At 42.9% G+C, this 13,555-nt stretch overlaps 1 protein-coding gene across 2 annotated transcripts in view; it reads right to left on the bottom strand.

Annotated features, from left to right (window-relative positions):
• Positions 1–13,555, bottom strand: part of LOC138580573 (regulator of G-protein signaling 9-binding protein-like) — a 340,969-nt gene that overhangs the window by 85,093 nt on the left and 242,321 nt on the right. For both annotated transcript variants that reach the window (XM_069651222.1, XM_069651223.1), the window contains exon 2: positions 7,300–7,700. In XM_069651222.1, the coding sequence (XP_069507323.1) occupies positions 7,300–7,504 (205 nt within the window). In that variant the 5' untranslated portion in view covers positions 7,505–7,700. The remainder of the gene's footprint in view (positions 1–7,299; positions 7,701–13,555) is intronic.

A 13,555-nucleotide genomic window follows, 5' to 3' on the forward strand; every position in this document is an offset into this window, starting at 1 on the left:
ACCCTTGCAACCTAACTGGACCCATTGGTCATTCAATAACAAGATAACCATAAAAACAAACGTAATGGCAGTACTTTTCATTCTTGCCTCCAGCAGCCATTTGGCCTATCATCTTCTGCCCGATATGCTCTGCTTCCTCCCCATCTCCTGACCTGGACATCCAAAACACTCATGGAGGGAAGGCAACTCAGCCACTGCAAACCAGAAACTCTGCAGCCTAAGGCTCTAACTATGAAAAGAGTGCAATCTTCAAGAAGATTTAATATAAAGATGGCAGAACTCTTTATACTATGGTAATCTAACTACATATTTATCTTAAGTCATTTTAAGTCCCCATGTACCCTCTTCACAAGCTCACTGCATCCCCCTACAGTCAATTTCTCTACAAAAAAAACTATTCCCTCATGAACATAGAGCTCCTCGCAGCTCAATTCCATGCACTACAAAGTTGAAACTCACACAATGACATTGCAATTTCATTTCTGCTCGTTATGTTGCTACATGATGCAAACTAAAATGTATTCAAAACTAGATACAAAGAAACATATAGACCAAATCTCCAAACTACACAGAACACACGCTAACTGCAACATTACTGCATTTAACCGAGCCTCAACGTGGACTAATACAACTTACGTAGCATTAACCTCTTTCCCCTATCAGGATGCTGTACGTGCATCCCAACACTTCTAAAGATGTGTACAAAGGACTATGAAGGCACAGTCTCTGAAAACTCTTCCAGATAGACCAGGAAAAGGGAGTTATTCTCCTGGTCTAGGCACATTTGGTAAATCAGATCCTGGTACAAGAGACTGCTGTTAAGTCAGTATACAATTGAATTGTTTCACCAGTAGAAGGAGCCATTCTCTTGGTGACTTGGATAAGAAGTTCACTGAACCCTTTTTTTCTTGCTTTATTTGTTAGTGGAAAGAGTAGTGGATAGAGTAGTGAGCTTGGACAGAGGACGGTATATTGTTGTTTTTTTTAACTTACATTCTGATGAGCACCTAAGTTATTCTGTGTTTAGATAGGGAGAACCCCTCTAGAAATAATGTGAGGCAGGTTCTTTTCTTTATTTGAATACAAGTCTATAGCCAAAACGATACCACCTTGTCAGCCTCCTTACTCCATCACACCACAATGTCTAGACTGGCCTACATTGTTGCAGCCAGCCCGGATATATTTTCTTAATGTGACATGCCATTTTTTACTGGCCATCAAGGGTAAAGCCCACATAATGGTTGTTGTTACATATCCATACTGGCCTACATTGATGCAGCCAGTCTGGACATGTTTTTTTTACTGGGGTGTGCATTTTTTACTGGCAAAGTCAAAAGGAGTATGTTCTTAATGGGGGTAGTTGGCATTCAGTGGCAGCATCATTATTGACATGTTTTCTCATAATAGTGGCATTATGCGCTAAACAAACATATTTATGTTTGTATATGGGAAACTGCCATATACTGGTGCTGCCAGCATGGACATTTATGGGCACAGTCAGCATGAACAAGCTTTTTATACTGTATATATGTTGTGGGAAAAGGGATCATGAAAATGCATCGGAAAACGTGCTTGTGCACTGTTTGTGAATTGCATCTATCAGATCTTTTCATGTGTTAATATACAAAATTGACTGAAAACTGGGGCATTTTATCCAATTTTTTCGCAGAAAGCATGCTGTAAAATGCACCATTTTAACATATTATTAAAAAAATGTCTTTTGGGGAGACATTTACGCCCATCTAAATTAAACTATCAATAGTCGCCACTCCTAGAATACATCCTTTTGTTCGCTCATCGTTTTAACACAAGCAATCCTCACTCATCTAGCAATTCTGGCCAGAACCTGCCATTCTGGTTTATATTTCTCTCTTGTAGACAATCACCAAGAACTTTAAATGTAAAATTCCCTTAGGTAAACAATCTGTTTTACCAATGTCTGGGTACCTAGAATTACAATCTTGTGCTACCAATATACAATATGATACTTCTCCAGCATTGGATATTTCACGGATTCACATGCTCTTGAATGTTCACTGTCATCAGGCTGGGAATCCTCTGTAATTATCTTTAAATTCTTTAAACTGCTTGTCACTTTAGTAGTGCTCTATTATAGTAATTTTGTGTCACACTGCCCACAGCCAATTAGGCTGGCAGCCCTTGCAAATTATTAAAAATCCCACTAGACCTGCAGAGCGAGTTCCTTAGTTTACATACTTGACCTAAGAGAAATGCACTTGCCCCAAGATTGCCACTTGTTTGATTGCAGTATCTCACTGGCAATTAGGGGGATCTTTGACTTGAGAGAGTTTTGATAACAATATTTCTCCTTGAGAGTTAGGGGTTTCGGGTTTCTCAGGTTTAGGCTTTTCCTTTTCGAAAAGGGAATGGTTTCTAAGAAATACCATTGAGATGGAGTCTTCCCTATCTTAGGGTAAATTGATGGGATTTCCTGGGTTAGTTGATGCTATCCCTTCCTACTGGTATGTGAACCCCTCTGGGAGTATTTGTTCCTCCTACCTTTCTTGATGCCTCGTTCCCACACTGCCCGGTGGGGTTAATGGAAGAGATGTTACTTCTGAGATATCAAAATGTTCTTCTTTATTGGATGACCCTCCTCTAGACTCTTGAAGGTTATGGAATTCCCTCTCAGGTGGAAAGATGGGTGTTTCTAGTACATGGACTTTCCTCACACTCAGTAGGGAAACTTCATAGAATTAGTTTGAACTCATGCCTGGGGTGTAAGATGGGTAAAACATAGTCTGGTGAGGTTATGTAAATAAAAAGAACAGGAAAAAGGTCTGTTTGAATTACCTTATCCCTCCCTGCTATCCATTGTTGCCTGGGACTAAAGATCTCATAATCATTCCCCTCCACTTTTCTCCTAACAGGAAGGATAGCTTTGGGGCTTAAAGGGACAAAGGTGATTGCCACGCAATTGTCTGTATTACCTGAAATACCATATTTTTGATGCAACTCAAATGGTCAGGGGTCTGTCTCCACCAGAAAGGGGATTGTGGCTCTACTGGTTTTCAGGGGTTTGGTTGTTCTCACAGAGATTGATGTGGGTCAACTCTTTATTGGGTTGTCTGAATCCCACACCTGTTGATGAGAGATAAGTGGGCGAACCCTCTTTTTTGTATGGGGGCTTGACTAGAGAGGGTAAAAGGTACAATATAACAGAAGTAGAGTCAAAGCTACCCTAACCAAAGGCGTGACATAGGGTCACCGAATTTGCAGTAGGGCTAGAAAGCTGCTAGCTCAATACACAAAAACACCTGAAGAGGTCAAGGTAACAAAAACAGGGTTTTTTATTTTACACTAACAAAGAAACAAAAACAATTTTTACAAACTGCGCTGTGGCGCTGAAGGTATGCATAATGAGCACCTTAGAGTATGCATATTTGTGGGTTAGTAAGCAGAGTGAAAAACAGAGTTTTCTACATGTATTGTTTTAAATCCTAAAGTGATGGGTAAAGTCCAGGTTATAAAAATTGACAAAATAAATATCGCTTTCCACAGTATAATGTTCCAATATCCAGGGATTAGCCCCTTTCCCCTGGATTATCTCTGGTTCTCAAAGTTCCTGTGAATCCCTTTCTCTGGTTCACAGCCGTCAAATAGTTTTGGTTTACTCTCCTGCCAAACACTAGCCAGGAAACTATTTCTAACAGTCCTTCTACCTTACTCTGGTCGATCCTACTGGGTGTATTAACTTCACATAAAAGTATCTTAGAACCTTCTAATAGGGCACAATAAGAATTTGGACTTTGCCAAGAGGAGGGGTGGAAGAGAAGGGCTGGGAAAGATCATCTCTAATTCCATAAGTGGTTCCCCTCCCTTGTGAACCACCTCCTGCGCACAACCCCCAGGAGGACTATTGTACTGTGGATGCACCATGGGAAAGGTCTCCCCATAGAAGAGAAGGGACGGCATCCTCAGATTCGTCACATACCATATTGCCAAACTCACAGTCAGGCCCTTGGCCTTACAAATGCTAGCCTGAGCTTCAGATGAATTAAGCAAGGACAACTGTTCAGGAGGGATACCTTCATTGTCTTAGTAAAAAAAAAATGTATCTTATTAACACGTGGATTTTTCATCTTTCCATTCTCCAGGTTGGCCACATTATTTTCTGTCATACCGGGTGTTAAACAATACAGATGAGATTGCAGATCATTGCTTTCTTTTGGTTACACACGGCGGAGCCAACAGTTGTAAACTGTTGTAAAGTCCTATTTCAGTTACCAGCATTTTTAGCCCTCAGGCTTGTGAGGAATCAGGAATAAAACTCGGACAGAAGTTAGTCATATTTTTGGTTAAAGACTTATTTAAAATATAAGGGTTGGGAAAAGGCATCTCTGACAATAATCTAAGAGAAATGTCCCTACCTAAACCAAAAGGAAGGCTCTATCTGTGTTGGGATGTCAAAATTGTCCTTGTGACCACAAGTTCTATTCTGACCCTCACACTATAAACTAAATTATAAGGTGAAAAGGGAAATGTCTTTAACCTTTGTTGCTTTTGAAAAAAAAAAGAGTTTGCAAAGGAAGAATAGATAGTTTGAACACAAAACGTTCTACAATGATAACTAGTCCTTGCTCCAGAGGGTGATTCTATTCACCTGAACTCCTCTTTAATACAAATAGTTGTTCATATAATGTCTTTCTTGCTCCACAATAGCACTGCCATACACAAAGCTGTTTAGCTTTGTACTTCTATTTCTTTCAGAATTCCATAATTTTGGCTCCTTGTCTGGTCAGCACAGTCCTGGCATTCCTTCTTAGGACTTTCTGTAGCCACACACTTGCACCTGCCTGGTATACTCTCCTGCAGTGCTTTTTGTATTCAAACACTTGTAATTGCCTGTCATATTCTCCTGGCAGGGTTTCTTGTATTCACAAGGTGTTTCTATCCACTTCCACAATTGTACATCTACTTGGTTGGATAATATATCCTCTAGATATATTTTTCGCTTCGGTTACCCTGTATATTTGTACTTCATGCATTCAAATACAGGTAAGCGTCTTGACTTCAATTCACTTCACCTATTTCCAGTTCTTGCAGCGTCTCTTTTCTCCCTGAATGGTGAGCCACCCATCTCCACCACACCTGCTTAGGTTTTTCCGCTCCTCGAGCCTCGCAGACAGTTGAAATGCTCTCTCACCAAAAGCAGCCTCCAGCCTTTTATGTTCTTTAAATATCCTGGGCACAGGTGTTTGTCAGTAACAACTAGAACACTCACTAGACTTATGGCTTCTTCACCTATGCACTGTTCTTTCCCTCTTCATCATCCCAGTATTCTGGTGATTGTTGGTGATTAGTTTAACAAGCTTGTATGATCACTTTCAATCGTTCTAAATAGTAAATCAGTTCTGGATGATGGATAAATGGAACTGGAGCAGGTGATCTTGTAATTTCCACAAGTTTGGTCTATATGATTTGGAGACAGATATTTAATATTTTTTCCTAGAGAGAGATGTAGACCTGTGACAATAGGCCATTAGGGTGTTAGGTATGGGAGGAGTATCTTCAAAGGAAAATGGGGGATTCCATGTCTCATCCAATGAAGCCATGACATCTCACCAGAGGTTGTCTCCTCCCATGTGATACTCCCTCTTGTAGCCGCCAACAGGGTCAGAATAAGGTAGCGGCTACCATCCCCTGGCCACATGGAAGGAGGTCACTGCTGGGAAATCAGTTAATATTCCATTGGAATCATCACAGGCTGTTGTTCTTTTTACATATTGTGTTTCAAATATTCATGACCATGCTGCATGCTCATGTCCAGGTTGAGCCTCTGAAATGATTTGTGGTCTAAACTATCTTAATCCGCAGTAAACAATTCAAACCCACTTCCTTATTATCAGTAAGGAGTATAGAAGGATGCAAGCATGGAAATACAGGATAAAACAAATCTCATATTACCACTAAGCATCAATATAGAATAGATACTTATTGTATTGCAGTTTGCCAGGTGGACTAAACGTCTGTGTGGGCAATAGCAGTTCCAAGAATTATATGTCCCAGCATGGACTTCAATTTTCCAAGCTTCTTGTGGGAGGGTAGCATTTAAAGCTAATCCAGTATGTGCAGGCATCCAACATAGTGGCAGACTCAGGACATATTCACTAAGCACAGTTTAACACTTTGCAGCCCCTCACATTCTCACTGTCCCCACAGTCTGCACGCAGTTAAGAGACCTATCACCAACATAGGATCCGCGATCAGTTCTCACAATGCAGGGACTGTACTTTCCCCCGCTTTTCAAGATTATAGTAGCAATATTATTTTGGAGCACCACCTACTGTTGCACCCCTGCTGGAGGGACTCTGCTGAGTTTGTAGAGATCACAGCATTTTCAGAGGGATCTATTTGAGGTTGTCCCATCTTTCCATGCATGCTGTGATGTAACATGTGGTATGTTGTTAGAAATGTCATATTTCTCAAATCCTCTGGATGTCCTAACTGGTTAGGTCCACTCTTGTTCAGATAGAGCATGGCTGTAAAATTGACACCAGGGCTACTTTTCTATACAGAGAGGGGAGCATGTCCAGATGTATACACTATGAATAATGCCCCCCTTCTTAGTCCACTAGCACCTTCTACAGAATTACCTACAGACAGGCATTCTTGAACACTGGAGCTCGGCTCTTGTCAGCCCTGTATCCGAGTGCTTGTTGCAGTAGATCACCCAAGGGTCTGATAGGGATCTAGGTGTAGGGACCAAATCCAGGGCTACCAATGCCTCCCCCTCACCAAACTCCACCCACCGAATCCAGCTACCCGATGAGCCCCTTTGACTTCCTAATGAGGGCCTCTGCTTACATACTCTTCTTTGTACCCTCATGGCTGCTTCTTTGTACTCTCATGGCTGCTTGCCCCATCACCTCTCTCCCCCTACCATTTCTCAACTAGCTGCACCCCCATGCCCACCTCTTCCTCCCTTAACATCCTCCATCACCACTTTCCTGCCTGCCCCAGCTTACTGCAGTTCTCCTTATTTGGTCCCTCCACCTCTGCTCACTAACCTGGAACCACAGGCCCAGTGGCCTGCAAATAAACAACGCACTGCGGCTACATGTGTGGTGCACCTATCTTAGGAGAATTGGTACATGGGTGTGTACGGCACAATAACCACATTCTTCCTAACTGCTATTTAGATGGCTTTACCTGGTTGTTCTTCAGCAACTGAAGAAAAGAAGTGACAGCGAGTTCACTTTAGGGGGTATTGTTCACTCATTAGACCTGATAAAACAGAATATGGAACAGTTCTCATTGTTCCCCATATTTACTTACCTGTGCTTAGCTCGTGGGCCCGTTTTCTGCAGTCCTCCAAATCCTCCCTGAGCCTGGTGGAGTCCGATGTGCCCCCAAGACACAACACCAGGTGCCTGTAATATGCTGTCACTTTGTTCAGAGAGGTATAGGCCTTCATGCAGTCCTCCACAACCTCCTTGCTGTTTTTGGGCTCATCCACTGATTGACCACGTGACGCCAGCATTGGCGATGCTCAGAGCAGATGTAAGAGGTGGGTGACTAAAAAGGTGCTGCTGGTTTAGATAATGGGACGTCTTTTCTTGAATTTACACTGTTTTAGAGGTGCTTGGACACATAGCTGTATTGCCTAAGCTGCTTGCTGCTTGGATTCTCCAATTCTTTGGTCTTGCTGCTTGAGCAGTGAATAACTGTTCCTATGACTTAAAGAACAGAGAAGTTAAATTCAGGTTAAATCGTCACAGCAGACATTTATTGTCATTCCACACTGCATTTGTTCTGATATAAATACAACTGTTAATTCTTGAGCTTCTCTCAAGTTTTATTATTATAATATCTTTTTTTGCGTAAACCTAGCTCACAAGCAATGGAGCGCTGTACAGGTCCGAGAGCAACACTAAATACAAAGGGAGAAACTCTGGAATTTTTGTATTCTATGGTGTGAGAACCTGAGAATACCTAAACATCTAAACTACCAAAATTTGCACCACGGAATAGGACTCGCAGACCTGATGTGATTTTGACAGAACTAACAGTTCACCATTTTTAATACGCAAATCAATGTTATTATCTCTTCAGAGAAATATCTTATTTAAGACGAAGCAATTACTATTGGCCTCAAATTGACTTTTTTTTATATATAAAAAGGGATTTTTTATGAAATATATGTGTTATAAAAACCAGGCTAAAGGCCCAATATATATCACAAAAATAACAGTGGGTGGGAGAGACAAACAAGCAAAACAGTATATACATTACAAACACTTAATTGCTTATATCATATCAATTGCACTGGATTTCAGTAGCTAAACTAATGTGCTACTAAACAGCTGTGAAAATATAAAAAAATAAAATTATTTCATTCTTGTTAAAGAATTCCTAAGGTCGTTCTATTCTTTGTATCAGGCCTGCGAGTAATATAATAGAAACATAGGTATTGTTTGTTTGTTTGTCTATTATTTATAATGCGCACAGGACCCAGAGGTATCAAGGCGCAGCAGTTACAGGATAATGCAAAGCTTAGTTACAGGGGGTCAGTTGTGAAACATAAATTACATAACAAGATACATTTACAGAAATTACAGGAATTTCGTGCAATGTTATAGTTATCCTCAAGGGGTAGCATATAATAAGTCTTGGATGTAAGTACAGTTCTTTCAAATAGCAGGATTGACAATATTTACAATTGTTGTATGCAAAGGCAGCAAATAGGGTAGCAGGATAGGCGTTATCAAATACAGTTCAGTTGACATCAAGTGATTTAATAGTCATTAGCTTTCAGCCACAAGATGGTTTTGGTTCTAAAGTTGAGGTAGGGTTGGTCTGATCTCAGAGTAGAGGGCAGGGAGTTCCATAATTTAGCCGCTTTAACGGGGAAACTATTGCCTCCAATCTTGGTTAATTTGTATTTGGGGATGGTCAGGCGGTCCCTTTTTATGGATTTGGTGGGTCTTATGGAAGTCTGTTTATGAAATCTCTCAGAGAGGTAGATGGGTGTGGCGTTATTGAGAGATTTGTGAGTGAGTGAAAGGGTTTTTAGAAGGATCTTGTCATTGGTTCGGAGTCAATTATTCTGACGTCTATCTTCAGAGATGTGGTTGCTTTTAGAGATGCCTAGCGCCGCTCTAGGGCATTATTTTGTAGGGTTTGAATTCTTCTAATGATGGATTTGTTGGAGCCTATGTACAAGGCATTGCAAAAATCCAAGCGGGACAGGATGAGTGCTCTGGCCAGGATGGTACAGCTGTTATGGGAGAGAAATTGCTTACCTGTTCTTATAAGTTTGCACATATAGGCTGTAGAGGACACTAGCGTGTTGACCTGTTTGGAGAATGAGAGCATGGAGTCAAGATAAAAACCTAGTGTTTTTACCTCCTATGCTACCTTAATGCAGTTACCATCTATTATGAATGAGGAGTAGTCGGGTCCCAATTTTTATAGATTGGTGTGGGTGCCCAGGATGATGAGTTCAGTTTTATCATCATTCAGGTATAGACCATGTGTGGCCATCCATGCCTAGATGATGATGTACACTCTGTTCACTAAGGCCCAATCCTTGTCATAATCCCCTGAGAGTGGGAGGAGGATCTGAGTATCATCTAGTGTAGGTGATACCAAGATGGTCCAGATCGTCGAAAAGAGGCTTGGTGAATATGTTGTACAGTGTAGGTGAGACAGAAGATCCCTGTGGAACACCACAAGTGATGGGTATGGGGTCTGCAGCTGCAGAGGGTGAGAAAACCCTCATGGTTCTGCCACTTAAGAAGGACCTAATCCAGGTTATGGCGTCCTTAGAGAAGTGTACTGCTGTGTCGAGATGGTTACATAATATTGTATAGTCCACCAGGTCGAACGCAGCTGAGAGGTCCAGGAGGAGGAGCAGGGCTGATTTGCCGTTGTCCCTAAATTGGTCGACCTGGGTCTTGAGGTCAATGAGGGCAGTCTCTGTAGCATGTTGTGGGCGGAAAATTGACTGTCTAGCTCCTAGTAGGTGGTTTAGTTCCAAATATTTTTGAATTTGTGTATAGGCTACCTTGTCTAATATTATTAGACGAAAAGGGACTGTAGTGATTGGCCTGTACTTGGTAGGTGTTGAGGGATCTAGCGTTGGTTTTCTTAAGAGTGGAAGTACCCATGATTGTTTGAGGTTCGTGGGTATGGTGCCCGTGGTAAAAGAAGCGTTAATAAGCTTGGATATGAAGGGTGATAGTTCTCGAGCCGCATCCTTGAGGAGCTTTGCTGAGCAGAGATCACCCTGACAGTTGGATGGTTTAAGGGACAGAATAATCCTTTCAACCTCAAGAATGGAGACTTTAGAGAAGTTGAATCGGGCAGGTTGGGCTTCAGCTGTGATCCTAATAGTTTTGGGAGATGGTGGGTTCGTTAAAGAGTTTTTCTTTTGGGAAATGTTATGTTGTGGAGTGGATAGTTTGTTAGCCAGTGCAAGTTGGATGTTAGAACACCATTTTTTATCTTTGTTGGATGTATCTGGTATAGTGATTGGGGTCTCTAATTCTTTGAGAATTGTAAATAGTTCTTTCATATTGGAATTAGCTTGGGAGATTCGAGAGTCATAAGAAGCCCGCTTAGCTAGGCAAATTTCTTTTTTTGTATAGGGATGAGAGTTTGGTGAGCTTTAATTTGTTAGTTTCCGAAGGTAGTAGTTTCCAGGCAGCCTCGCAATTTCTTTTTTTTTTTGCCTTAGGTTTTTTAGGAAGGGTGTAAACCATTTGTTCAGATGGCTTTTAGGTTTGCTTGGTCTGAGTTTAAGGGGGGGCGATATGGTCCAAGGAGGAAGCCATAATTTTGTTGAACTCCTCAACCAGGCTCTCTGAGTTGGCGCTGTCAGGAAGTGCATTAAGGGTGGGGAGTAAGGCAGGGATAAGCCTATCCACTGTAATGCTATTTTTATTTCTTGTAAGTGTGGGAGGAGCCATGGGGGAGGAGTGGGTAGGGGTCTATCAGTAGAGAGAATAAATGAGATTAGGCAGTGGTTGGTCCAGGCTAGCGGTGAGATAGAGAGGGTGTTAGCGTGGCAGTTGTGGTCTGCCACCCAATCTAGTATTCTACCTTTGTTGTGGGTAGGGGTTAGTGCTTTTTTGAGTGAAGCCTAGTTCTGCTAATATATTAGCTATTGCCTGGGCAGGCAAATCTGATGGTCGTTGAAACCCAGATTGAAGTCTCCTAATAGTAGTGATTGCGTCGAGTTTTTGAGGTTGTTAGCTAGGATCTCGTTAATGTCATCCTCAAATGTTCCGATTGGGCCCGGGGGGCGGTATATCAGCTGTATATTAAGTGTTTGAGAACTGTTCAAAGATATTTTGACTGACAGTGCTTCGCACAATTGGAAATTGTGAGGGGGCAGGTCTCATGGTGAGACTACCTTTGCAGATAATGGCAATACCTCTTCCTCTAGATCCTTGTCTGTCTTGTCTCAAAATAATATAGGAGTCTGGGACTGCTAACATGAGCATAGGGCCTGCTGCGGCGTGTAACCATGTCTCGGTGATGGCGAGAAAGTCAAGGTTGTCCCTCAGAATCAGGTCTGCAATCTCAGTGGTATGTGCTACTAGAGATCAGGAATTTATTAAAGCTCCTCTGATAGGCAGGCTGGTGGGGGCTGTAGTTGCTGGGTGAGGCGCTGGTTGGTCTCTGAGATTCACGTGTGGGGGTGTGTAGCTTTTTGATTAAGGAGGGTGGTTGTTTGCTGACTCGGTAGTCGCGGGCATTTTGGGAGTCCTTTTCCCTATAGAGGTGGGTAGCGAGCTTCTAGGTGGCTCGTATATTTTAGCTAGTCTAGCGCTAAGGCGAGTGTTCCTAGATTCTGTAGAGCAAGGGTTACTCGGATTTGGTGTATATAATTGTCCATAGCTAGAGGGTGGTTAGTTGACATAATGTTAAGAGAGTCAAGTGTAGTTACGGGTAAGTCTCTAGGGGCTTGTGTGTGGCGACTAACGGGGCAGAGTGTGAGACTAAATAAGAACAGGGAAAAGCAGATAAGTTGCCTGATGGCTTTGACAGTGATCATACTGAGGCTAGGTGAGTAAGTCACTTTAAGAGGCTCGTTAAGGGCTTCTGGTACAGGTCAATACGGTTGTTTGACAGGATATAACTGTAGGCTGGTGTAATAGCAAGAAGCTGTTTAAGGCTGCAATAAAGTGGTCAGACAAGATGCAGCTATATGCTAGGTAAAAATGAAATACAAAACAGGGCTGCTAGGTACAGATGAGATACAAATTAAATACAAATCAGGGCTGCTAGGTACACATGATGTGCAGGTCAGGACTGTTATGTGCAAGTGAGATGCAAATCAAGGCTGCTAGGTATAGATGAGATACAAATCAGGGCTGCCAGGTACAGATGAGATACAGATGAAATACAAATCAGGGCTGCTAGGTACAAATGAGATGCAAATCAGGGCTGCTAGGCACAAATGGGATACAAGTCAGGGGGGCTGCAGGGCAATGGTTAGGCAAGAAACCCCTATGTGCGAAGGCATTTGCAAGGTGCAGTTTAGGGCAGAGGAGCAAGGTCTGAAGCGCAGCAATTGTGGGCTAAATAGCTGATGAGTAATGCATACATGCAGGTGGTTATTTATTCGTAAGTACATATATGAGGGCGGGAGGGCAGACAGATAGTAAACAAAAGGAAAACACATATCTTGTTCACCTTGTTAGTTGTGCCATATTAGGTTGCATTTCAGAACCTCTGAGCACAATTTCATACCTGATATTTGTCTCTGTGTCCTCTCAGGCAACCACGCATGTCGGTCAAGTGAAATGTTGCCTGGCTGTGGGTGCAGCAGCTTCATTGACCACACTTTCTCCGGATGAATCAGAGGTGTTCAGGCCCTGCGCATTTGAGGTTGTCGGCTCTGGGGTGTAAGTCAGTTGCTTGAGCCTGTCGATCAGTATAGGCAGTCTAAATGCCAGGCGTGACCATAGGAGAGATGCGCAGTGAGAGAAGACTTTGTTGCGGTGTGCGTGGTGATATTTGGGCAGAATAACGCACCCTGTGGCAGTTACGGCCTGACAGGCACCGACAGGCTAGGGCCTTTTAAAGGCGGGCCTTCGAAGTGGAGGGCCAGCTATCGCCTTCCGGTTCCTCCAGCTGCATTAAATGGGAACGGGCAGCCAATCGGATTACCAGTGGCCCCTTGGGCAGTTGCTGGGCAACTGGGGACGGTCTATTCAATGGCAGCGGCCATCTGAGGCATCTCCACGTGTAAACACACGGTATCCACGGCAGAAGGATGCACAAAGAAAGCACGGACTGCGCAAACAGACGATCGTTGGTCTAGGTGATCAGCTCTGGGCATCAGCTGATATGCGTGCTGCAGGTTAGGTAGAACGATGAGGTTGCGGCACTCCGTGTTGTACGGCAGTACTTCTCCTGAAGTCACTGCCTCAGGGGAGATGATTGGGGAGTGGGACAGGCACCGACAGGCTAGGGCCTTTTAAAGGCGGGCCTTCGAAGTGGAGGTACGGCTATCGGCTTCCGGTTCCTCCAGCTGCATTAAATGGGAACGGGCAGCCAATCGGGTTGCCAGTGGCTTCTC

This window comes from Ambystoma mexicanum, chromosome 3p (genome assembly GCF_040938575.1).
Source record: "Ambystoma mexicanum isolate Mex_15411 chromosome 3p, UKY_AmexF1_1, whole genome shotgun sequence".
Classification (NCBI taxonomy): Eukaryota; Metazoa; Chordata; class Amphibia; order Caudata; family Ambystomatidae; genus Ambystoma; species Ambystoma mexicanum.